Genomic DNA, 25,340 nt, shown 5'->3' with positions numbered 1-25,340 from the left:
GCACTGTGCGAGCTTTTTCGTAGCAGGGCGTAGGCGCACCGGTGGTATGACCTATGCAGACTTCGCTGCTCCCAACATACAGAACAAAGGGAGCAGGATATCTTCACTCTCTCCACCCCACTGACCAATGTCATTATTTGTCAGAGCACCAAAGTCACTGGATGCTGCATTTTATATTTCTTTCTGAAAAATGGGATATTCTTTCTGACCCTACGTACGTGAATTTGCAAGAGATTCTCCTTCTTCATCTTAATGCTCAGTCGGCAGGGGCCACTCTCTCCAAGAGTGTAAGTGGGGAATTATTGTCATCATGCTGTTTATAAAACAGAAAATATAACAGAAACATCCAAAAACTTTTTTTAAGTGATCCACAATAAAGCTTCCTATCTGTCCATTAGGAAGCCAGCTATCCCATTTAGAGCTTTCAGGGATTTCTTGGCATCAACTAACGAACACTCCACTTAGAGGTTAGCTTGGCTAACAACTGGTTTACTGGAAGGGCAGGCAAAGATCACTTTGGTCTCATGGCCGGGGCTTGTTAGCTTGATGGTATATCTTCAGTGATTCCCCCAACATGTCTCAGGTGCTCTCCTTTAGATGGACTGCAAATCCAGGTAATTTTGCCCATCTTTTTTATACTATTGAAGATAAAATTGCATATTGATAAAAAAAAAATAGTCATCTTCTTCCTACAACCTGAATGGCCTTAAATCAGTGATTTTCTCATCCTGATACCTCTTGGTTGGCTGACGCTTATATTCTGATGGCTAGAGAGCTTATAATCAATGGGATGAGTTTTATTAATATCTTACTTAATGTATTTTAGTCTAAGTTTAAGGAGTTGGCTGTTTTCTGATATGAGCTGCTAAAAATGGATGCTAGTTGGGGCCCCTGGCTGGCTCACTTGGTAGAGCATGTGACTCTCGATCTCAGGGTTGTGAGTTCACGTTCCATATTGGGTGTAGAGCTTACTTAATAAAACAAACAAACAAAAATATAAGTGGATGCTAGTTCAGGGAGAATATAAATATTCTTGGAATTTAAGAGTAGCACCTCTTTTCTCTGGGCACAGTTGATCCTTAGGAAATTCTAATGACTTTGCTCTTCTTTGGAACTTGGAATTACAGACCTAAAGGCTGAGGCTCCATTGACCATCTTTTAGCAGTAATTTCTTAACATTCAGTGCTAAGTGCTGCAGGAAAAAGTATTACCAGGAGTAGCATATGGCATTCTCCAAACTTTGCCGCCAACCAAACCCAAAACCAACATGCTTCGTGCATTTTTTTCTATCCCGCTTTCTGTTGCTGTTGAGTTACTTAAGCTGGGGGACCATTTAGTGAGGGTATTTCGGATCTACCCAACATTACTGAGAAGGGGGCATTACTAGAGCACCGTGGGCAGCATGGAGAAGAGGACCAAGGCTGGCTGGATCCAAGAACCACTCAGTGTGGGATGAGTGAGAGTAGGGGCAAGAGGACAAAACAGCACTGGGAAATGGAAGCTTGGAAAGGAAAGAAAGCAGCTTGCTGATAACTGAATATCCAGTTTCTCTGGCCAGAACAATCTTGAGGAGAGGGTAGCAGGGTATCATGTAACTAATTTGAGCATTATTAAAGATAAAAAAACAAACAAACCATGGACCTTAATGAAGCCTTAGAACTGAGTCAAGGGGGATGGAGACACTATGTTCATGCTTTGAGAAATGAGATGAAGTACGATTGGAAGAAACACTAGTGACCTGCATGTCTCCTAACATAGGAAACCACGAACTTAGCTCTCTCATTCAATCCATTTATGGAAGCAGTCCCCAGGCCACTCACGGGTTATCTGCTAACATTCTCATTTTACACAAGGGTAGACAGCAGTGTTCATCCTAAAAGGCATCCTGGCAAAAACTTGCAGAAAGGGAACGGAGCCACTCTGCTAATTTCTGTCACTTTGACTGACCCGGGGTCAGTGGAAAGAAGTGGTTGGAATAGGAGTTAGAATGGGAGATCTTTTGGTTGGGGCGAGGGCATTGAAAGAGTCCTAACGGGATGGCCCCTGTGTTACATGAAGAAGATATTATTTGGGATCTACTTTCCAAAGAAGTTAGCTACAGAGAGTAAGAAAATGTGTGTGTGTGTGTGTGTGTGTGTGTGTGCGTGTGCACGCGCGTACACGCATATGTGTACAGAGAGTGAATATATAGCACTTGGTAGGAGTGAGCACAGCCCATGTAATTAGATGCTTCGGTGCTCCTGGGATACAACCAAGAGACTTGGTACTACCTTTCTTGGAAGGAGTTACCGATTTGGGGTAACTTAACTCTAGTCTGGAAATGAAGGAGGAATGTTTACAGGAGGTGGTTTGCAGCGTAAACTAAAGGAAAATTTGAATGTGACAGAATAGAAAAACTAAACCAACAGCTCCCAAGTACACACACTCTCTCTCTCTCTCCTTGACAATCCAAGTTTGTAGGCCCTTGCATAAGGGTATGAGATTAGCAGTTATCTGTTTCTCTTGCCTTTGCTGCCTCTCAGCTGCTAAGTATTGGATTCCAGGGTTGCATGAGCGGTCTAGTGTTTGCACAGGCATTTCTCGAAGCCACTGCATGGCAGGTATTTGAAGAGCAGTCAGGCAAGTCACACGAGGCAGAGGCATCCGAGAGGGTGTGTGGGGCACTCTGTAGAAAAAGACGTTCCACGCAGGCACCCGGACCACACCCGGTGTTAAAACAGAGCGGGACTGTGTGGAATAAATGGAATCGGAGGCCTGGCTGCTTTTTTCCCAGTCAACTTCCACCCAGAGCAGGCAGCGCCAAGAATTTGTTGTTATGCTTTCTGCCCCCGGTGACCTTTGCTCGGTGGTTAAGCTGTGCCCCAATGTTTGAAGCATCTGTATTTGGGCTGTTGGACTGAGAAGCAAGAACAGGTGCGAGCCCGGCTGTGGGGGAGCTGCGGCCGCCAGAGGGCGCAGAGGTGCCTTTGGACCAACTGGAGGGGGGTGCGGGGGAGACGGTTAAATTAAATTCACAGCGAACGAGAGCTGGTCCCGGGAATTAAAGGATCAGAGCCGGCCTGACGACGGATGGGGGGCAGCGAAGATACGGGGACAAAGAAACGGGGGGCTTTGTCGGGTCTTCCTTCCCACAGCCGCCCCCACCTCCCCAGTCAGCATAAGGCCCATAAGCCATTCTTTTCGCTGGGAGCTGGGCTCCTGTTGCCTCAGTTTCCTGCTTAGCTCCTGGGGCTTTCTTGAGCCGGTCCTTTCCCTGCTCGGGAGCTGAGACACAAGACCCAGTGACCTGGGGCCTGGGTTTTAGGGAGTTTCCGAGGACGTGCTGAGAGCCCCTCTCCGCCGCCCGCAGGTGCAGACGGTCCCCGCACGCCCCGGCCGGCGCAGCTCTGGGCCTTCCCCGGAGCAGACAGTGGGGGCCCCTGCGGGGCTGGACGGAGGCGGGCTGGGCCGCATCTCTTCCCCGTCCGGTTCCGGAGAACCGGGCCCCCCTCCCGCCGCTCCGCCCCACAGCCTGCGGAAGCCCAGTGGCTCCGGGACAACGCAGCCCCCCTCTTCCTCCATCAGGAAGGCCGCCCCGCTTAGGCGGAGGACGCGGTACCCTCAAGCTCGGAGCGGCGGCCAGAGTCTCGGCCGGCTCAGGTGTCAGGGGTGCGGGCGGCTCCTGGACGTCGGAGAGTCCTCCAAACCTCCCTCGGTTCCCCGTCTTCCCCCCACCCCGGCGGCGGAGGGGGAAGGGTATGGCCCCAGTGTGGGAGTTCAGGCCCCTTCCCTTTTCCCCTGGCCCCCCGGCCGGCTGTGGGGGCACCGAGACTTACCGGACCCCACCCTGGGTGGAGGCCGCGAGATCAGGCCGTCGGAGCGCGGGAGCCGCCCCCCCCCTCTGGTGGCGGGTCACCCGCACGCCCCGCCCGGGAAGACCGCGACCTCTCCGCCCCCTCGAACGCCCCGCCCCCCCCGTCCCCGTCGGTCCCCACCCCGCCGGCGGGACACACACGCACAGATTCTGGCTAGAGCCGCCCTGGGTGTCAGTGGCCCGACTCCTGCGTCTGCCCCAGCTGCCGACTCGCCTCAGCACCTGTCGCTCGGTGTGTCCCGGAGCCGGCGCCCCTTACTCCGTCCGGGCCAGGGAGTGCCATGGTTTCCCTGCCCAGGCCCCCTGCGACCAGCTTGCTGCGGTTTTTGTTCCTGGGGCTGAGTACCCTCGGTGAGTGAAACGTGCCCCGGGAGGGAACTTGAGACGGGTAATGGGATGAATCCGACCCTGAGCGAGGTGGTCTTGGGCACTGATGAAGGAACTGAATGGATGGGGCCACCCCCCTCTGACTCTTGCCCTCCTCCCCCCACACTCCCTCCCCCCTCTACCCTCCCAGGGCATCACTGGGTGGGGTTGACTTCTATCTCCGCTCTGTCCTGACAGCTACCACTTTGGGTGTGGACTCTGCCTGGTTGGAGAGAGGGTCAGGGCATCTGTGTGGGTAGACCTCTCTGTGAGTTGTGCGAACCATTGCTCACCAGCACTCCCCACCTCCACCCAGCAGGGCCAGATGAGCGGCTAGATGAGACACAGGCTAAAGAGCTTAAGGACTTAACTCCAGCCCCCTCAGGTCCCCCACCCCACACTGGAGCTAATATATAAGAACCCCAGGAATCCCCTGGATCCCAGGCTTGGCAAACGCACTTCACATCAATTCCCCAGCCCAGATCCTCCCTCTACCCCCCTCCAGCTTCCTGCCCTGGGAATAAAGGGAGGTGCCCCAAAAGTTTGACCGTGAGGTCACTTGGGACACAGGAAATGGGGGAGGGGTTTGAATGCCTAAAGGAGCAGAATTGTGATCCCCCCACCATGAGGTCCACCACCCCCCCCATTGGTTCCCAGAGCCAAACGGACAAAGGAAATAGAGAGAAGTTTCCTCAAAGAGTCAGAGAAGAAGGGCGCTTCCTTGGAGCAAGTGCTCAAGGAGTGTTGAAGGCTTCCAGGAGCTCTCAGGAGCTGGGGATGGTCCATTGTGACATCTGGAGTTTAAGGGCCCAGCAAGAACTAAACCCATTATAAGCATCTTCCTTTGGGGCTGTCTTGCCATCTCTTTTCAAGGATCTCCAGAAGGGTGAAGGGTGAGTTTGTCAAGGTCAAATTTAACTCATTTCACTCAGGTTGGAAGTGACAGATACAGAGAGACAGAGTGAAATTCATCCACAGTGATGGGGACAGAGACAGGGAACAGCTAACTCTCACCCATGCCCCCTTTAGCCTGATTTGTGCTTCAGGAGTGTTGGGGCATGAAGTGATTAGGGTCCCTAGACAAAGAGGACTCCGAGCAGCCCACCCGCCACACCAGAGCCTGGAAAGATTCCTGTCCCTGTAGACTCGGTGGGCCTGCTCCGGATCCCTTCTCTTCTTGGCTGCCTTCTCCCAACGGCAACCTCAGCACCCCTTTCCCTTCTGCATTCTATCCTCAACTCCCCCATCTCTCTGCTGGGGCTTTTGCCAAGCAAGGGAGAAAAGTCCCAGTTCCTTGCTTGGGCAGTGTTTGCACCTCTCCTGCGACTTCTCCTTTTCCTATCCTAACTCTGGCCATCAGTTTTCACAAGGACAGCCCAGGCCCAACCTCCCTACCAGGCAGCCCAGGGGGTTGCTGACCTCCACCAGACACTCAAGAGTTAACTGGCACTGGGGCCCAGGGCGCTGGGGGCAGGCACCAGCTCTGCTGGTCTCCGCTGCACTGGGCTGTCGGGGAGGCCCCGAAGCTCTGCGCTCCTGGGTGGCTCTGTGCTGCTGCCCCTGGGGCGTGAGAAGCCCGCGGGGGTAGTTTCTCAGAGAAAAAGAGACTAAAAATAGTAGCTTCGGGAGCAGGCCCATTTTTTGTGCTCCTTTGGGCCTTGCCGGCTCCATCACTCTGGTCTTGGAGTGGGCCAGAAGGGTCCCTTTCTTGGGCTGTTCCTGTGTCCTTCACTCGGACCCAACCACTCGGTTGTCCTCTGCCTGTGGTACCACGGACCCTGCCAGCAAAAAGGGGCTTCTGCTGCCGCGGACACCCAGGCCTGAGGGTGTCCTAGTTTCAGCTCTTAGTTTCCCACTGTGGCGTAGGACAGGGAGCATTTGCCCAGACCCCAGTGTGTCCATCACTAGCTCTTTTACCGCTGCCACCTTTCGCAGTGAATAAAGGTCAATGCTGGACCTGGGGGAGGTCTCCGGGGGCACCTGCGGCGAAGGAAGCTCGCGCGTCTCCCGGGCCTCAGGCAGGTTTCCCGACGGGAACTGTTTTCGGCCTCCCGGGAGTGCGCTGCAGAAAGGCCGGTGGAGATCCGGCACCGCCCGCAGGCCTCCTGTAGTCCCGGCCTCCGGAGACCCGCGTGCGGGCCAGGTCCGCCCCGGTCCCCAGGGGGGAGTCGGGCTCCTTGAGGCGGAGTTTGTTTTCTCCTGTAGAGCCTCCGGTCCAGCGGCGCCCCGGTCATTGTCTTCTGGCTTATCACCGGGCACAAGTTTCCTGCCCGGTCCGCAGGGACCCGCCAGGAAATGGATAGGGGGGTGTCGCGAAGGCCAAGGAATAGGGGTGGGGGTTCTGGAAAGACGCGCAGGCGGAAAGCCGTGGGGGTGGCTCGCATCCTGGCCGGATCCGCGCCGGGGCTCTTAGGGGCCTGCAGCCAGGCTCCAGGAGGGCGGAAAGCCCGGCCTGCGTGCGGCCTCTGTCCGCGCCTTGGCCGCCTGGTCATCACGCGGAGATGGCGTCTCAGACTCAGAGTGCGGAGGCCAGGGGCTACGGTAGCTAGCCTCCTGGGGCCTGGCCGGTCCAAGCCCAAGGTTATTCCTCCCAAGGGCTTAGGATTCCGCTGCTCCATCGCCTCTCTGAAGGGCAAAAAGTGAATGTTTCTGGACGTCAACAGCAAGCACTGGTTCCACTGTCCTCTCCTCGAAACCGACACCCCAGTCCACCTCCTGAACGCCAAACACACGCAGATTTGTACTTGACTGCTAGGGTGCCTTCGTTCGTGTTCCAGTTCTGCCCGTGATTTCCTGCGACCTCATAGGACCCTCCCAGATCGCCTGGACCCCCAAAGGGCCCCTTTCTGGGCCTCCATTCTCCGTTTTCCCAGGGCAGGCCCTGGGTCGGGACGGAGCGGGAGGCGGGGGAGCGCGGCCGTCAGTCGGTCAGCTGGAGCGCTGGGCTGCTCCGGTCTCTCCCTCCGAGCTGTTAGTTCAGAAGGAGCCGCGGGTTAATCGCTAATCCGGCGGCCTCCCAACCCCCTCCGCCCGTCGGGTTGAAAGGCAGGAGCGGGGAACGCTGGCGATCCTGACCAGCGTCGCTACGCCCTCTTGGCTCCCTCCCGGGGGAAATTGAGGGAGCAAGTGGGCTACGAAGAGTGCAGATTAAAAGTATTCAACACGCCCTTCCTCTTAGAGATCCTCCTCTCCCCTTGCCCTGGAAATTGGCCCCCTCTTCTTGGTGCTCTGAAATCTGCTCCTCTGGATACAAATAAATGCACAGAAATGGGTCCCTACCCCTGTTAGGAACCCACAGGCAGGCTGAGATTACGAATACCTTCTGATGAAAGCAGGACACTAGGTCAGCAGTCCCTGGGCAATGCTCGAGGCCTACACAGGTGGGACCCTGCCGGGGTCTTCCTCTCCTCCCGCTGCGCTGGGCAAGATTCGCAGGTGGAGGAGCCAGAAGCCAGTCCTCCGAGCTCATGCCTCCGTGCTCTTGTCCTCAGCGTCCCCCTCACAGGCCCAGCTGGAGCTCCACGTGCCCTCTGGCCTCACCAGGTTGAAGGCAGTGGAAGGATCAGAAGTGGTGCTCCCAGCGTGGTACACCGTGCAAGGACATGTATCTTCATCCCAGCGGTGGGAGTTGCTCACGGTGATGTGGTTCTTGGAGCAAGAAGGGAAGGATCTGAACCAGGTGAGGAAGGGCAGCGTTTCAGCCGGAGGCTACACACTGTGGCTGAGGGGAAGAAGTGGCCAGAGTGGGAGGGTTGGCCAGGGGTGGGGGATGGGGATGGGGAAGGAATATTCAGGAAAAAGTAAGGTCCTCCACACCGGCTCAATTTTTGTTCTGACCTTGGAGGCCCCCAAAGAATTTTCTTTTCCCCAACTTACCCTAGAAATCCAGGACACAAAACACAGGAAAGTGGAAAGGCATTTTGCTTTGCTTTGGGGGAGGGGCAGCGAGGATTGGGGTTTGAGGACCAGGGAAGGGTTAAGGCAAGTTTCTCACAGCTTGAAAAAGCTGAGCATCTTCCTATTTTCACCTTCTTTGTGCTTTTGGGTGCTGTCACAGGCCACTTTTCTTCCCGAATCCATCCCACTGCCCCAGGGGCAGTCTCCTTTCCCAACCTCACATCTACCCTCCTTCCTGATATCAGACTTCTTCTCAGAGGCTATTTACCTGGAAGCCAATGAAACTTCATTTTCAGAGCCCCTTATTTGCTTAGGCTCTCCCAAGGCTCTGGAAAGTATTTTCTAGAGGTCATTTGATAAATAGGAGTACATATGAGAGAAATCTAAATTGCAGGGGTACATCCAGGGTTTCACAGAGCCTGAATTTATACATGGGGTAGGGGGGACATCTTCAAGAAAAAGATTATAAAAAGATTTTAAAAAAATTTTGACCCACTCCCTGTAATCTAAGTTTCTTTCATAAATACCTCTGTTTACATTATCCCTCACCCATCATACCACCTTTCTAAACACCCCAAGAGGGAGATGAGGAGACAAAGCATACGGGATCAGGAACTGTCCCGGGAAAGAGGACTCAGGGGCAGGGAGAGAGAGGGGAGGGAAGACAGTTGGGGGAATGGGGAGCTGGGACAGGTCAGAGGAAGTGACTGCAGGGGAGAAGCAGAAGAAGACTGCCAGTTTGGGGGAGGGAGGATTAGCTGAACCTGTGGGCACAGGGCACACGTGGAATAACGGGGAGGCATTGTGTCCCACATCAGGTGCTGGCGTACATCAGTGGGACCACGTCAAGCAAAAGTGGGGTATCCCTGGTCTACTCCATGCCTTCCCAGAATGTGTCACTGCGGCTGCAGGACCTCCAGGAGAAAGACTCTGGGTCCTACCGCTGCTCAGTGAATGTGCAAGACCACCAAGGCATCAAAAGGAGCCACAGCAGCAAAACTTTAGAACTCAGTGTGCTGGGTGAGTGAGCAGCACACACTTGGCAACACCTTCCCCAGCCCCACGGGAGCCCAGGCAGGTCTGTCTCCCAAAGGGCTGAGTGTAAACATTAGAGGAGGGCAGACAGAGTGACAGAAGGCCGGGTGTGTGTGTGTGTGTGTGTGTGTGTGTGTGTGTATGTGTGTTTGTGGGTGGGTGGGAGGGATCTGTTTATCCCCTGGGGATGAGCTTTTAACCTGTCTCCCTGCTTTAGTTCCTCCAGCTCCTCCATCCTGTGGTCTCCTGGGTGTGCCCCGTGTGGGGACCAATGTGACCCTGAGCTGCCAGTCCCCGAGGAGTAAGCCAGCTGCCCAGTACCAGTGGGAGCGGGCACCCCCATCCGCCCAGGTTTTCTTTGCACCAGTTTTAGGTGAGGGAACTTGAGGCTGTGGCTGGGGGAGAGAAAGATGAGAGGCACCAGAGGGACTGGGGTGAAAGGGGAGGTCGTGCTGCAAAATTCTGGGGTGAAGGAGGGAGTGGGGAGAAGGGATGGAAAAAGGGGGCCCAGCAGGTGCAGGCTCTGCGTTGGGGGCTTTCACATGCTGTATACTTATGTCACTGAAGAGGCTCTTGAGCTAGATAATATGCATTCGAATTCCAGCTCTGTCGTGTACTAGCTGTACTTGGCTCTGTGCTTCCATTTGTAAAACGGGATGTCATAGCCCTGATTTGAACCCACTAATTATAAAAAATGTTTTGGGACAACTGGGACATTTTCAATATGGATAGATAATTATTATTAGGTATTAGATAATTCCATTAAAGGATTATTAACTTAGCAGATGTGGCTGTGGCATTATAGTTATGTAGTCGATGCCCTTATTTTTTGGAGACTTATGGTGAGCATTTATTTTTAAGTGTCTCACAAAAAGAGGGAAATGAAGTAAGTATAGCAAAATGTTAGCAAACTACATGGGTATGTGGAATTTCATTTTGTCTCTCTACTTTTTATTTGACCATTTTTATAATAAAAATTATTTGTATATTTTTAAAGATTTTATTTATTTATTTGACAGAGAGATAGAGAGCACAAGTAGGCAGAGGGGCAGGGAGAAGGAGAAGAGAGGGAGAAGCAGACTCTCTGCTAAGCAGGGAGCCCCATGCGGGACTAGATCCCAGGCCCTTGGGATCATGGCCTGAGCCAAAGGCAGCTGCTTGACCGACTGAGCCACCCAGGTGCCACAAAAATCATTTGTATTTTTTAAATAGTGCTCAAGCTCATAGGTTTGTTGTGAAATTTTCACTAGTTAGTTCAGGTAAGGAACGTAGTCTCTGGCATAGAGTAAGCGGTCAATAAACTTTAACTATAATAATGATTATTTCATATAATCCTTTCAACACCATCAAGGAGGTCATATTACCCCTTTTACAGATCAAAAAGTTGGGAGCCAGGGATAGCAAGTAATCTGTTTAAAGTCACATGTCCTATTCTGGATGTCAGGTTTTCTGATTCCTAGCCTACAGTGTTCTTTCTCACCACACCGCCAATCAGAAATAAAAGCAAACATGGTGTTTGGGTTTTTCTGGGCACCAGTTCCTCTTGGAATCTTTTTAGGTCTTAATCAGGGACACTGACCTGTGGAAATGGAGAGGGTCATCGAGTTAGCAGCATGCTGGTTGTCACAACTTTTACCACTGTGAGGGAACAGACAGATGAGTCTCCCAGAGAATCAAAGAGGACATTCAAGAAGGGACAGAATTTTTTCCAGTGGTAGAAAGGGTCCCTGGACTGATGGCCCAATTGTGTCCGCAGATGCCATCCGTGGATCCTTAAGCCTCACAAACCTTTCCAGTCCCATGTCTGGAGTCTATATCTGCAGGGCCCACAATGAGGTGGGCAGTGCCCAGTGCAATGTGACCTTGGAAGTGAGCACAGGTCAGTGAGGGGTAAGTGTGGTTAAGGAGAAGATTGGACACCGGTGGGTGTGGGGTTGCAAGAGGAGAGGAGGCCTCCTGCTGAGGCCTCTCACTGTTAACAGGACAAAGAGCTTGTCCCAGTCAATGTTTCTACAAATGTCTGGTCACTGCATTTTCTGCTTGACAGGAAAAAGAAAAAAATGTTTATGGTGGCAGTGGGGTAGAGGGATTGGAGGGGGTGGGGACCAGTGTCTCCCCTGGATGTCTGCCCCTGACACCAAGCCTTTTCCAGGGCCAGGGCCTACGGTTGTTGCTGGAGCTGTTGTGGGCACTCTGGTTGGACTGGGGCTGCTGGCTGGGCTGGTCCTCTTGTACCAACGCCGAAGCAAGGCCCTAGAGGAGCCGGCCAATGATATCAAGTAAGTGTGTCTGGTCTCTGCCCCAGTGGGGTTCTCCTAGCTTCCCTTGGCTGGGAATTCAGGCCGCTGTCATCTAAGGGAAAGGTGGGCAGTGACTGAAACATCATTCCATTGGGGGGATTTTAAGGGAGGGGAGAGTGAAATAGTGTCTGAGCAGGGAATAAGACAAAGCCGGTAGAAATCCTCCCTTCTTTCCCCCTCCAGCTTCTGACCTCTTAATCACTTCTTTGATCACTAGGGAGGATGCCACTGCTCCCCGGACCCTGCCTTGGCCCAAGGGCTCAGATACAATCTCCAAGAATGGGACCCTTTCCTCTGTCACCTCAGCACGAGCCCTCCGGCACCCCCAAGGTCCTCCCAGGCCTGGTGCACTGACCCCCACGCTCAGCCTCTCCAGTCAGGTCCTGCCCTCACCCAGGTTGCCCAGGACAGATGGGGCCCAACCTCAGCCAATATCCCCCAGCCCTGGTGGAGTCTCTTCCTCCGCTCTGAGCCGCATGGGTGCTGTCCCTGTAATGGTGCCTGCCCAGAGTCAGGCTGGGTCTCTGGTGTGATGGTCCAGCCACTTACTACCCAAGCCATCTGGTTTCTCTCCTTCCTATAAGGGTCAGCCCTAACTCAGAGGCCTGAGTCTTGGGGGACCACCTTCCAGACCTCCAGTCCTCCACCCACATCTTTCTCTACTATGGGAAAACTGAGTCTCAGTTAAGATCCAAACATTCAGGAGGTAGAAGAAGAGGAAGTGGATCTCAGATTAGGAAGAGCTCCCACCCCCTTCCCCAGTCCTCCCCATGACTGCAGGGAACGCTGGTCTGTGTGAGGACTGCTGGTCAGTGAGTCCTCCACGCCCCCTCGATCTGTACTCCTCCCTATCTAACAGCACCATCACTCCCACTTCAGCTCCCTGCGTTTCATATAACCTGTCCTGCTCTCTTGGTTGGGTTTTGTTGGGACAGGGGATAGGGAAGGTATTTTTTTAAACTAACTTGAAATGTGTGTTTTTGTTTTTATTTTGCAAATTTCAATAAAGATGCATTGTGTTTGTATGGAAAGTACGAGTCATATTGCCTTTTCAAACCCTGGAGGGCTTTTCCACACAACTTCCGGGAACAGCTCTTCTAGAGTCATTAAAAGGGTCATTTGTGGGGGCGCCTGGGTGGTGCCGCCAGTTGAGGCTCAGATCCTGATCTCAGGACTGTGATCTCAGGGTCCTGAGATTGAGCTCCCGAGTCTGCCAGGGATTTTCTCTTCCTCTACCTCTGCCCCTCCTGCTCGTTCTCTATCTAAAATAAATAAATCTTAAAAATAAATAAAAGGGTCATTAGCTCTCAGGTATCATGGGGAGGGCCCAAAAAGTCTGAAGCCAGGAAGACCCTAACCCACTCGGAGCAGGAAAGGGTTGAAACCTGGTGCTCTTCCTGCTAAGGGTGCTCACAGACTTGGGGTGTGGGTGCTCTTAATCTCCAGCTTCCTCTTAAGGGTAGGAGGGAGAAACCTGACTTGTTCCTCCCTCTCCCAGACCACTGAGTCCTTAACAAACACATCTTGCCCTCCAGTGCAGTGAGGGAAAGCTGGACATAGGACAGGGTGTAGGCCTGTGCTCCAATTCTGTCACCCCTGTCCTGTCAAGGGTGGGGTCTCCTCCAAGACTCAGTTTCTCTGCCAAGACAAGGAGTGGCTCTGGGAGTGGGGAGGTGGCTGTGGTTTCCATGGAGACTCCTACCTCAGCAAGCCTGATAAAGGTGCCAAAGAAGGATCTCAGACAAAAGAAGGGCTAGGAAGGATAAGAATCTCTGAAGGGGTCAGAAAGGGTCTTCTGCCTGGGCTCATGCTCTGGAACACCAAAGTCGTGATGTCCATTTGCCAACTCAGGTTATTAAAATGCCTCCCTCTTCTTCCGGGGCCATTCTTTGTTTACAAATCACTCCAGATCTAATCCCTTCCCATGGGGTGCCCACCCAAGCCCTGCTCTTTATCCCGGGACCTGACAGTTTCAGAAACAGGGGTGGAAGAGGAAGGAAGAAGGGAGTGAGGCTAGGATGATTCCAGTATTGGGGCTGGAGGAGGGAGGAGCATTTCCTTACCTGAGGGCAGCGGCCTCTCCCCTTGTTTGCTCTGAGATAGCCAGTCTCGCTGCTGCCCTGCACGAGGAGGCTACCCTTTGGGCGCTGCCTTCCCTCGCCCAGACCCAGACGCCCAGACCCACCCCCAGACAGCTGGACTCGGTCATGGCCTGGATTCCGGGGCCCATCCTCTTCGGGGCCCTGCTGGTCTTCGTCTGCCTGTGCGGTGAGGAGGCAGGGGGCGGGGGCGGGAGTGGTGGTGGGGGGTAGGGGTGCTGCGCTGGGGGCAGAGGCCTGGCCTCCCCGCTGCGGGTGGGGAGCCGGCTCAGTTCCGCGGGGCGGGCCAGGGGTGCTGCCCGCCGGGATGGGGAGAGGGCGTCGAAGGCCGGGCGAAAGACACAGTCACGAAAACCGGCAGGCAAGTCCGGCCTCCCTCGCAGGGTTTAACCACCACCGGACTATTGTTTTCCTTTCCCTGACAAACACACCCTCATACCTGGCCCAGTCTCGGTCCTTTTACCCACAAAAACCCGGCCGAGATGTGTGCTCCTCCCTCCGGAAACCTCAGGTTTCTAGAAGGGAGTGATTGAGGGCCCGGAGCTGAGCTCCGGAGGAGGGAGGGAGGCCCCCCCCTACCCAACCCAGGGCCTTGGGAGCCGCGTGTTGGGCCGGACCCCCACACCCCCACCGGGATTTGGGACTGGGCCTCCACTCCACCCCAGCCCCGGGCCTGGCGCCACGCTAGCGCTTCTCCGGCCGGCCTCCCGTCCCTCTTCGTCCCGCAGGCCCCGGGCTAGCCGTGGAGGTGAAGGTCCCCGCGGAACCCCTGAGCACCCCCAAGGGCAAGACCGCAGAGCTGACCTGCAGCTACAGCACGTCGGTGGGAGACAACTTCGCCCTGGAGTGGAGCTTTGTGCAGTCTGGGAAGCCCATCTCTGAGTCCCACCCCGTGAGCTGAGAGCTGTCCCGCTGGAGTGGGGTTGGCTGGGAGAGGATGGAACAGAGGGCCCACCCAGGAAGAGGGTGCTGGTTAGAGAGGCTGGGTTTGGGGATCAGCAAACCCAGGATGCTTGGATGAAAAAATGAGTGGTCTCTTTCTAGATGTTCTTAGGACCACAGTCTGCATGACTCCAAATCCCATATATGGCTCTGTATATCCAACCTCTCTCCCTCTCTCCCCTAACTCCTACAAGCAACTCTCCTATCCCTATTTCAGTTAATAAGCCCACTGACACTCAGCTTTGGTGACTGTTAGTAAGATCAAATGATGTCCCTTCCAAGAATGTTTGCGTTAATCCGCTCCCCCGCCCCCCCAGTCCCTGAAAATTGAGAGCCATGCTTAGCTGAAAGCAGTAAAACTAGTTCATTTAGCACTTGGGAAGGGATGGTATTTGGGGACCTAATACCTTCTTATACCTGCTTTCGAAAAAGGACTGTAGAATTGACACCAGGCAGAAAAAGACACGTATGTGTCTTCTGCTTCTCCCCAGATTCTGTACTTCACCAATGGCCGTCTGTATCCAACTGGTTCTAAGGCAAAGAGGGCCAGCCTGCTTCAGAATCCCCCCACAGGAGGGGTGGCCACCCTGAAACTGACTGATGTCGACCCCTCAGACACTGGAACCTACCTCTGCCAAGTTAACAACCCTCCAGATTTCTACACCAATGGGTTGGGGCTAATCAACCTTACTGTGCTTGGTAAGGCAGGCTGGGGACCCAGCAGCCACCCGTCTGAAAGATTGCACTGGCCCGGCTAAGTCCTCCCTGCCCCCCAGACCCCCGATTTCTACCCCAAGCACACACTGCACTGGGGACCCCAAGGGGAAATACCTCCTTCCCAAAGTCCTCCATCCTCCACAAAGAGGGAGGAAGAGGACTCCTCCCTCAGTCCCTAGTCACAAAAGATTCAAGAGAGAGAAAACCTTTCCCATATATAGATCTGAGTTATGCCCCCAAAAACCCTATCTTTGGGGGGACGTCCCATTTGTAGCTCAGATTCTGTCTCTCCTTAGGTCAGTGGCAGAGAAAGGGAGTGGCCATGGAAGGAACAAGGGCCCCTGTTACTAGGCACCAACCTTCTGTGCAGAATTTCCAGCTTACTCCAACCCAGACCCTGCTCAGAGATGAGCAGACAGGAACCATTAAAGAGTCTGGGGATGTCTAGATGGAAAAGTGAGGACTTAGGAGGTGTGTTACAACTGCTTTCAAGTATCTGAAGGCTTGTCCTATGGAGGAGAGATTTTTCATTTCTCTTTGTGAGCAGAAATTGGGACCAAATGGGTAGATATTATATTAACACAGATTCTGGCTCAACATGAGGAAGAATTTTCTAACAATCAGAATTTCCAGTAGTGGCAATCATTTCCTGGGGATGCAGTGGAATGTGGACAGAAGTGGACTACTGTTTGGTGGGAGTGCCAGAACAGGAAATCTAGCACTTAATGGGGAGGTGGGGCAGAGCTAAAAGATGGCTAAGGTACTTTCTTTGATTTTTGCAGTGCCCCCTAGTAGTCCCTTGTGCAGTAAGAGTGGTCAGACCTCTGTGGGGGGCTCTGCTGCACTGAAATGCAGCTCTTCTCAGGGAGCCCCCCGGCCAGTGTACAACTGGGTACACCTTGGATCTTCCCCTACACCTTCTCCTGGCAGCATGGTGCAAGGTAAGGGCCCGGGGCACCGGGCAAGAGGGGACTGAGGACCTGGGCAAATCTGATTTCTAAACTCCATGTCCCCTCACTTCTCAGTTCTGTGCCTGTGGGTCTGAGACAGACGGCTGTACCTTTCCCTCTTCTTTCCTGGTGTCTGTATTGTTCCATCCTGTCTGTCTTCCTGCCATCTGTAGCTCTGTGCTCCTGGAAGAATTTCTCAAGTTACATGTACTCCTGGGATGTTGGAAGACAATGGAAGGTGGGGGGTCTTTTATGATTCCCACTTTTGAGGATTTAAGGGTCGTGGATCACTTCCAAGCTTCCCAGAGAGGAAGCTGAGGCAGAGTAGCGAGGACTGGCTTGAATCATTTAGTCAGTGTCTTGGGAGGAACCAGAGAAATGGGTAAGAGCCTTGGCTTCTCAGCCTTCTCATGCTTGTTTCAGTGCCCTGTCCATTACCCCAGCCCCAGCACACCCCTTTATCAATACAGAGAGCCCCCCCAGATCATCTGGTTTGTGTTCTGCCTTCTAAAGGGAGAGTAAGCAGCTTAGTGAAACATTTGGGGGAGCTTTGGGCCACCCCAGAAGATACCATTTCTGGCAAAAAAGCCCTCCCTCCATCCCAGTCAGGAACCTGCCATCAGCCAGTAAGCATCCCACTCCAATTCCATGAGTGTACCCTCTCCCCCTCCCCTGAAAAGGCAGCTTTGCAGGGTGGAAAGAGCACAGAAGTGGCAGTGGCTTTGGCACTTCCTTTCTGGGTCACCTCAAATGATTACTTTCCTTCTCAGAGCCACCGTCCCCCCTAATAAAGGAGATTAGTCCCTTCCTGACAGGATTGTGGTAAGGATGAAATGAAATATGCTTTCATCATAGTAGGCGCTCCCTGTGAGTTGAATGAATGATGGAACCTTTCCTCTTTACCCTCTAGATGAGGTGTCTGGCCAGCTCATTCTCACCAATCTCTCCCTGACCAATTCTGGAACCTACCGCTGTGTGGCCACCAACCAGATGGGCAGTGCATCCTGTGAGCTGACCCTCTCCGTGACTGGTAGGGGATGCTGGGCAGAGGTCTGGCTGGCAGGCCCAGGCTGGGAAGGCTGCATGAGACATCTGAGCAGGGGCAAGGAAGGTCTGCTCCTGAGTTCCTTGTGTCCCCTTTAGACCCATCCAAAGGCCGAATGGCTGGGGCTGTGATTGGGGTGCTCCTGGGTGTGCTGTTCCTGTCAGTCGCTGTGTTCTGCCTGATAAAGTTCCAGAAAGAGAGGAGGAAGAAACCCAAGGAGACATATGGGGGTAGTGACATTCGGTGAGCAGGAGGGTTGGGCGGGGGAGGGGTGTCACAGAAAAGGGGAAAAGGAGAAAAGGGCTTGGGTTATGAGTAGGTGACTTCAGCCCTCAAACTCTGACATCTTTCAGGTTGTTTGGGGGTAAGGAGTGCTGCTCAGCTCTGGGATTTGGTGGTGGGGGTGGCAGGTACAGCAAGTGCACTTGCGTGTGAGCAAGGCACAGGGTGGAGGACTTGGTTCACGGCTTCCCTCACCCTCCTCATACTTAAAAGAATTTTCAGTTTTTAAGGCCTTTTCATATACATATACAAGAGTCGCATTTGTCCTGAGACTTCAACTGAGTTTAGTTCTGTGCGGGAAAAGCTGCCTTGGTCACCCACGTGAGCGGTCAGTCGTGGGGTCCAGAAGAGGGCTCAGAGCAATATTTCACCACGTGTGGTCTTCAGATTATCTGGACAAAAAAACACCAGGGGCTTCTTAAACATTCAGATTCCGGCTACTTCCTAACCCTCCTGAAGCAGTGTGTGTGTGTGTGTGTGTGTGTGCGCGCGCGCGCGCGCGCGCCCCCGCTCTCACGTGATGGGGCATGGAATCTTCATTTCAACCCAAATTCCACAGATGATGGTCATGCACAGTAAAAAATCTCAAGTCTTTAGGTTAGAGAATTGGTTGGGGTCTCTTGAGCGATACCCCCAGCCTTCACTAAAAAAATTTCCTTCTATCTATCAGGGAGGATGCCACTGCGCCCGGGATTTCTGAGCAAACATCAGTGAGAGCTGATTCCAGCAAAGGGCTCCTGGAGAGGCCCGCCTCTGCCAACAGTGTGACGACCACCAAGTCCAAGCTCCCTATGGTTGTCTGATACCCACCCCATCCTTGCGGGGGAGTATCAAGAATTAAAGCCTTTGGGCACCATATTGTCTCGCTGTTCTTTCTGCCGGCATAGCAAATTCCTCTAGGCAGCACAAAGAGTATCACCAGTAGAAGAAGGAATGGGCTTGGAGTCCTAGAGGAGGTGCTGTAGGTGGGAAGTTTGGTTGGCTCCAAGAAAGTAGGTTTTAACAAGGTCCTCTTCCCCTATTCCCCCTCTCCTCGCCTCTACTTCTTGGTTTGATCAAGTGAAATTTGCTCAAGCTTCAGGCGATGGCCTTGTGTACCCAAACTCCCTTCCCTCCGGCACCCTCTGAATACTTGGACATTCCTCTTTATTGTTCACATTCCAACCCAGCACGGTCACATGCACACACGGAGATAAAAATCCTTCCGGGCCACAGCCCCAGGAGCCCGGCGGGGGGCGGGGCTAGCGGGGCGGGGGCGGGGCCGCGGCAGACTCCTCCTACCGAGCCTCCCAGGCGATCGGCGTTTGCATAAACAACGTGAGAGCTGGAGAGGGGAAGCAGATTACCGGCAGGCGTGGGCTGGGGTGCGAAATAGGTACTTGGTACTTTCCCTCACGATCAGAGCAGGAGGTATTCAACACCATAAAAACCCTCTTTCCCTCTCTCCTCACCCCAGAGCCAAAGTTCTGGGGCTAGGCTGGGGCGCGAACAGCACGGACACGCAGAGCGCCCCCTTTATCTGAGTACAGAACGAAAGGTCTTTTCTTTCTTTCTTTTTTTTTTTTTTTAAAGTGAGTGTACTTGGGCGACGCTTAGGGCGCCCTCCGCAGTGCGCGCAGGGAAGTGCACGGAGGCTGCGGAGGCAGAGCTGCATGCGGGGTGCGGTCAGAGGTGGGCGAGAAGCAAAAGAAGGAAGATATGAGAGCGCGGGGTTTGGGGCTAGGTTGGGAAGGAAGGGCGAATGGGGACCATATTAGACTGGAGGGCTAACTAAAAGGGCACGGACTTAGCGACTCCTCGACGGAGCCTGCCTGGGAGAGGGGGTCTCTGGGGACGCAGGGAGGGCTCCTGAAGCTGGCAGGCTGGTGGGAAGGAGAGGATCACAAACACTGCAGGGAAGTCTCGTCACTGCGAAGGGGACGCGGCATCCATCTCTCCTCGGCAACTGAGGACAGAGAAGGTCTGAGCACCTGCCCTCCCCGGTACTTCCTCTCCCCCTTCCTTCTCCCTTCCTGAACCAGGACACCGGGGCGGGGAGCGCCAGGGGGCCCTGGTCACCCAGAACCCCCACGCGAGCCACTGAGCCGAAACAAGCCCGCGGCCAGTGCGTGTGTGCGCCGCACTGTGTTTATAGCCTCAAGCCGGGTTTGTGCAGCCAAACGCGGGTGGCTGCGTTTCTGTGTTGGTCCAGGTATGTCCCTGTCGCAGCCTCAGGCGTCCTGATGTATCAGAAAACCCGCAGGCTGGGAGGGGGTGAGGGCGGATAAAGGGAAGGGTGGGGGATTTGGTCCTTTCCTCTCTCCCCCAGCCTCAGGCCTCCCACCCGCTTCCGAGTCGTATTCATTACCTTTGAAAATGCTCAGTTCTTCGTCCAGGGCGGAGCAGGAGGGAGGGAAGAGAGAGAGGAACAGGTGAGCTCTTGGGACCCGCAGCGCCCTCAGCCTCCTCCCGGCCACCCACCCCAGGTCTCGGATGTGAGTCCCCCACCCTTAGCTTCCTCTCCACCCCGCAGCCCGCCGGGAGTCTTCGGGTTCCTTCGTGGGGGGAGCGGGGCCGCTCTCAGCAGGCCCCAGGCTTGGGAAGGGGGGAACCTGCCGCCCGCCGCGCCCTGCCCGCCTCACCTGGTCTAGTCTCCGCTGGGGCCGCCGCCCGCGCCTCCCCGGGCGCCCCCAGCTCCGCCCGTTCCCCCGTGGCCCGGGCCCTTCCGGCCGCGCTCTCCACTCTTTATCTTCTTCCGCGCCATGTGGCCCCGGAAACTCGCCTGGATTTTGGCAGCGGCTGCGTTGGCGCCAGGATCGTCCAGCGGGATGTCTAGGATGTCGTCGTCCGGCTTGGAGCACGCGCTCTCCTGGGGGCGGGGCAGGGGGTACTCGTGGGGTGACTGGGCTGAGACCCCGCGAGGGTGGGGTAGGAGTAGAGCCGTGGGGGGCCCGGGATAAGGGCGACGCACGAGTGGGAAGCGCCGAGAGGGGAGCTCGGGCGTGGAGAAAGAGCTGAGCAAGGGCCGTGCACGCTGCTGTGTGTGTGTGTGTGTGTCCCTTCTGGAGAGAGCAAGCAAAAAGTTATGGTCAGGGTCAGGTGAACAGCTGGGTTTCCAACTCGGGAAAGAGTCGTGCACGGTGGAATGGGGTACAAGACAGCCAAATAGCCCTAAGTGAGGGAAGGGTCCATCACCATCCGCTGAGCTGGAGAGCCGCGGAGCTGATGGAGGGTGGGCTGGGAGAAGCAAAGTAAACAGCGGCAGGGACTCCTGGACGTGGCTGCTCCTCCCATGTCCTCAGAGGGTGCCTCCAGCTCAGAAAGGCCCCTTCTGAGTCTAGGATTCCCTGGGACAGGGTGTAGAAGGATCAGGCCAGTCTCTTCCCTAGGTAAGATCACATCAGGGCTCAAAGCTGGAATTAGGGTGAAGGTGGGGCTAACCCCTGGTAAGTCAGCCTCCCTCCACCTAGGGCTAGAGGCCAAGAGACTGCTTTGCCAGTGATTCTTCCTTTTCCAGTGCTCCCCTGGAGGTACTCAAACAGCGGAGAGGAGGTTGTCTGGAAGAAGCTACAGAGAAAAGGCTTCACTCCAAAAAAGGACAAAGGAAAGATAAGGAGAAGCAAGAAGCCCTTGGTGTTGTGTGCTCCAAAAGAAAGGCGTTATGACAATAGCTACCCATTAAGTACTTCTCTTGTTCCAGGCACAGTAACACAATGTTTTACAGACATTATTTTATTTAGTCCCGGCAAAGCTATGACGCACCTTTTATTGTCATCCTAGCTTACCTCTAATAAAACTGATGATTCAAGTGTTTATAACCCTTGCATGAAGTCGCACAGATAGTTACTGGTGGACCTAAGATTCAGACCCTTGCATGTCAGAGTCCAGAGTATATCTTCAACCCCTATTCCGTAGGATAAGCAAAGGCAGTCAAGAAAATGAGCCAAGCTCTTCCTCTTGTTACCTAATGCCTTTTCATCTTAGCTCCTTCACCTGCAATCAAAATCATCGTATCTACTCTATGGGTTGTGAGGAAGAATAAACAGCATGATATACATCCTCTGTCTGGCACAATCTAGTTGCTCAATAAATGGTAGCGATTATGATGATTCTCTTAATCAATAAGTTGATATGAAATAGTTGTTTCTATTGGCCAAAAAAACCCCAAAATTCAATTTCATATGGATCAGCCTATAATAATCACATCCACCCCCAGGCTTCAGGTTTCTGTCTCCTACAGCCTACCCTAGCTGAGACAAGCAAAGGTTAGGGACTTGATGGTATTGATTTTAGAGGTAAGGCTCTGGAATGGAGAGGGCCTTAGTCTCTGAGCCCTTTTCTTGCTTAATATCATGCACAGCACTAATGTGGGTTGGGATGCAGATGGTTACTATGGAGTTAAAAAGGCATTTCTCTTTTGATCTGACCCTCTGGCTTCTGGGCATTGTATTTACCCCCCCACACACCCCCACCCAAGGACTTCTACTGCTTTAAAAATCATACTTCACAATGCTGAACTTCACAGTTCTGCCATTGGTGCTCAAGATGCCCACAACTGATTTAAATGCAGTTAAACAGAGTTATTAAGAGCCAAGATGGTTGTGGACAGGATTGGCATTTTTTGTCTTCTGCAGGTCTAGCACTCTCTCTCTCTCTCTCTCTCTGACCTCTTATTCTCCACCTGTAATCAGAAACAACTCTTTCGGGTTCCTTGATTCTCAGAGCTCATGCCTCTCGTGGAATATCCTTAGGGAACAGTGATTTAAAACAAACCAATCAACCCATCCCTGACCCACCTATCCTTGGCCAGCAGCTATGGAGGAAGGGGTCTCTTCCCCAACCACGCTGTGGCCAACCTGCTGTCTCTACCCACCTCGGCCAGATCCAGAATGGAAACCTGGAACAGGCAGAGCTACCCAACATACTGCTCCTCCCCCATATCAGCTCCTTCTCCCTCCAGCTGAATTCTCAGGGCAGAGCTGCTAAGTGGCCTGTCCACAGGCAGAACCAGAGAGAGAATAATTGGAATCCAGGAAGGGTCTCGGCTCTGGGCTGGTGCCTTCCAAAGCCTGAGAGCTCCGTATGAACCAGAGGTGGAAATTTGCTCTAGAGGGTCAAACAGGAACCATGACTTCTGGTCCCAAGCGGGCATACCACTTCACCTCGGGGTGGGGGGGGGGGTCTCAGTTTCTTCAGCTGCAACTGGAACTTGGCCTAGAGGGATAAATCCTTTAGGTCCCCAATCCTAAAAGCCTTAAGAATTATCCCTGCCTGGGCGCCTGCGTGGCTCGTGGCTCGGTCAGTTAAGCATCTACCTTTGGCTTAGGTCATGATCCTGGAGTCCCAGGACTGAGACCTGCATAGGGCTCATTGCTCAGTGGGGAGTCTGCTTCTCCCTCTGCTCCTCACCTCTCTCAAATAAATAAATAAATAAATAAAATCTTTTAAGAAAATTATCCCTGCCTATTGCTTACTATATGCTAGGCCCTGTGCTTTGCACACATTACCTCATTTAATCCCCACTTCAGAGATCAAAAACAGCCTCAGGGACATTTTGTAACTTAACCAAGGCCACAGAGCTAACTAATTGGGATGGGATTCAGAAGCCTCAGGGCAGGTAATTATTTCTATGAGTTCAGCTAGACCAAGTCAACCAGACTAAGTAAAAGAAAGGAGTGGGATCCAAAAAAATGTCTCTTTGCTTTTCATATTAAGTGAATGGAGGGAAGTCATATATATATGACTGTGTAAATCAGTAACTGGTACATTTGAATCAGCAGCTCTGCGTCTTAAAAAACAACAACAACAAAAAACTGTTTTCTTCTCATTTCTCTTTGAGCCTCCTTACCAAGGGGCAAGAAGGAAATAAGGCAGGAGTAAGTGTTTATTATACACCAGGTCAGATGGTCAGCAAGGAGAGCCCCAGAATGAAAGATAAAGAGGGCTCTGCCTTGGGGTAACTGGCTGGCTCATGCAAGAGCGGGTTGACATTGAGGGGGTTGGGCATAGAGCTTACTTAAAAAAAACAAACAAACAACAACAACAAAAAAACAGTCCTGCCTCTAGACCCCAGATGCACTCTGTTCTCTGCGTGTCCCAGGTTCCTTCCAGCTCTCAGTCCACCTCCATAGAATGGGGATGGGGTAGCAAGCTGCTCAGTCCCAGGCTTGTACCAGCTTTCTGCCCCAGCCATCTGCCCCTGCACCTCTTCTCTTTTTTCTTATCTCCCTCGCCCCACACAATCTGACCATGGTGCAGTCTCTTGCTTAGTCTTTTAGCCCTGCAGATCTGGGACAGGGCCTCACAGGGTTGTTTTGATGTCAGACACATGGTAAACAATCACAAATTGACCAATATTATTGATGTTAGCAAATCAAAATCATAGTAACAACCACAATGATTTACCTCTAAGTTCTTTCTGCCTCTTGGTACCCAGACATAGAGAAGTTTCACCTCTTATAAACTGGGTTATTCTTTCCTTCCAAACCTCACTTTTTTTTTTTTTCTTTTGTAAGCCATAAGGTGGAGGGTGGGGAGCAGGTAAAGTCATAACCTCTCGTATCTTTAGCTGGGTTGACTGAATGACAAAGAATGCAAGGACTTTGGAGTAGCCTTTCTCCATATGTAGGGGCTAAAAATAAATAGCAATTAAAAATTAAAAATAAACACATTTGATATATGTATGATCACTGTACTCCTCTAGTGTGCAAGTAGCCAGGACCTGGGCCAGGCTCTCTCATATCCAAGTCACCTTAACAGCAACCTACTTTGGCATCAGGCACTCGCAGCATCCAGGTCTTCGTGTGGGCGCTGACAAATTGCAGACACTTCCTTGCCTCGCCAGCAGGGCTCTCTCGCGGTCACTTCACCCAGCCCCCTCCGGGGCTAGAAGGCGTTGGGGGACGGGCCAACCCCTCCCCAGAACCACACTGACTAGGCTTTCTGCTGCCCATCATCAGTCCTAAGCTGATGAACTGACTGTCCTCCCCCAGCCCCCGCCTTGCGCTGTACAGTGCACGAGGGTCACGGAGATCACCCTGTCTGCCCACCCACGGCGGCGGCAGTGGGATGGGGAATAGGGTGAAGGCGAAATCTAGGGGAAAGGAGACTGAAAGGAGTCGCCGCAGCTTCGCTACAGTTTACAGCGTCTCTCTGGGGGAAGTTCCTCTTCTCATCTAACCTGCAGCTTCGCTGCTGCGGAGCCCTGCAGAGTCCTCGGTCCAACCTGGACTGCCTGGCGGATGGGCGTCCAGACGCCCCCACGAGTTAGGGAGCATTTTTCCTAGGGCTTCCAAGTCAGGCGGGTACCTTCCACCACCCACCACCCACGTCTCAGCAGGCACCCCTTATTGCTCCTCGGTCTTCAGCACCCTCAAATGCACTTCCATCCCTTACTCTCCCTCCAGGAGGTTCTTGGGAGCCCCTTGCCCCAGATCAAGCTGAGTGCCGGTCCCCCCGGCCCTCTAACTTACGGTGCAGCAGTCCATGCTGGTGTTGGGGGTCCTTGGCTGGGGTACAGCCTGGCGCAGGGCGGGGGTGGGGTCTGTGTGGTGCTGGGTGGGGACTCTGGGGCCTTGGGGTGCCCGCTGACCAGCACCGAAGCAGCAGCTCTGCTCTCGGGTCCTCTCTCCCGCGCTCCGCTCTGCTCGCGAATGTAACCTGAGCCCTTCGGTGGAGAAGCCAATCAGGAGAAGCCTCGGGCAGGGTGGGCGGGGATTCTGCAGGGAGGACCACGCCCCTCCCTGCTCCCTCCGCCTTGCTCCCTCTCCTGCCCCAACCCCTCCGCCTACACACTTCCATCCATTCCTCCTACACACCCCAGCCTCCCAAATTCAACCCCCTTGTTTGCTGAGGCGGCAGACTGCCAGGCAGATG

The 25,340-nt window shown here is 53.6% G+C and overlaps 3 protein-coding genes across 3 annotated transcripts; 2 read left to right on the top strand and 1 right to left on the bottom strand.

Moving 5' to 3' along the window:
* The first annotated feature begins 4,027 nt into the window (after positions 1–4,027).
* On the top strand, positions 4,028–12,254 carry ESAM (endothelial cell adhesion molecule). The gene is made up of 7 exons (XM_032868808.1): positions 4,028–4,204; positions 7,711–7,898; positions 8,935–9,136; positions 9,369–9,524; positions 10,908–11,030; positions 11,304–11,430; positions 11,669–12,254. Exons 1-7 carry the CDS (start codon positions 4,135–4,137, stop codon positions 11,982–11,984), a joined length of 1,182 nt encoding a protein of 393 aa, XP_032724699.1. The 5' UTR covers positions 4,028–4,134; the 3' UTR covers positions 11,985–12,254.
* A 977-nt stretch (positions 12,255–13,231) lies between these two features.
* On the top strand, positions 13,232–18,342 carry VSIG2 (V-set and immunoglobulin domain containing 2). The gene is given in 8 exon segments (XM_032868806.1): positions 13,232–13,437; positions 13,440–13,719; positions 14,279–14,442; positions 14,984–15,191; positions 15,992–16,150; positions 17,070–17,189; positions 17,303–17,447; positions 18,157–18,342. Coding segments are annotated over 8 exon segments (1,335 nt in total). The 5' UTR covers positions 13,232–13,311; the 3' UTR covers positions 18,290–18,342.
* A 273-nt stretch (positions 18,343–18,615) lies between these two features.
* Positions 18,616–25,121, bottom strand: NRGN (neurogranin). Its single transcript, XM_032868809.1, has 4 exons — positions 24,938–25,121; positions 20,108–20,334; positions 19,834–19,851; positions 18,616–19,431 (listed from the first exon to the last, which is right to left on the bottom strand). Exons 1-2 carry the CDS (start codon positions 24,950–24,952, stop codon positions 20,113–20,115), a joined length of 237 nt encoding a protein of 78 aa, XP_032724700.1. The 5' UTR covers positions 24,953–25,121; the 3' UTR covers positions 18,616–19,431; positions 19,834–19,851; positions 20,108–20,112.
* Positions 25,122–25,340: the final 219 nt, after the last annotated feature.

This window comes from Lontra canadensis, unplaced genomic scaffold, assembly GCF_010015895.1.
Source record: "Lontra canadensis isolate GAN:19392208 unplaced genomic scaffold, GSC_riverotter_1.0 scaffold36, whole genome shotgun sequence".
NCBI lineage: Eukaryota > Metazoa > Chordata > Mammalia > Carnivora > Mustelidae > Lontra > Lontra canadensis.
The sequence above is the reverse complement of the archived record's forward strand: the minus strand, read 5'-3'. Positions and strand labels throughout refer to the sequence as shown.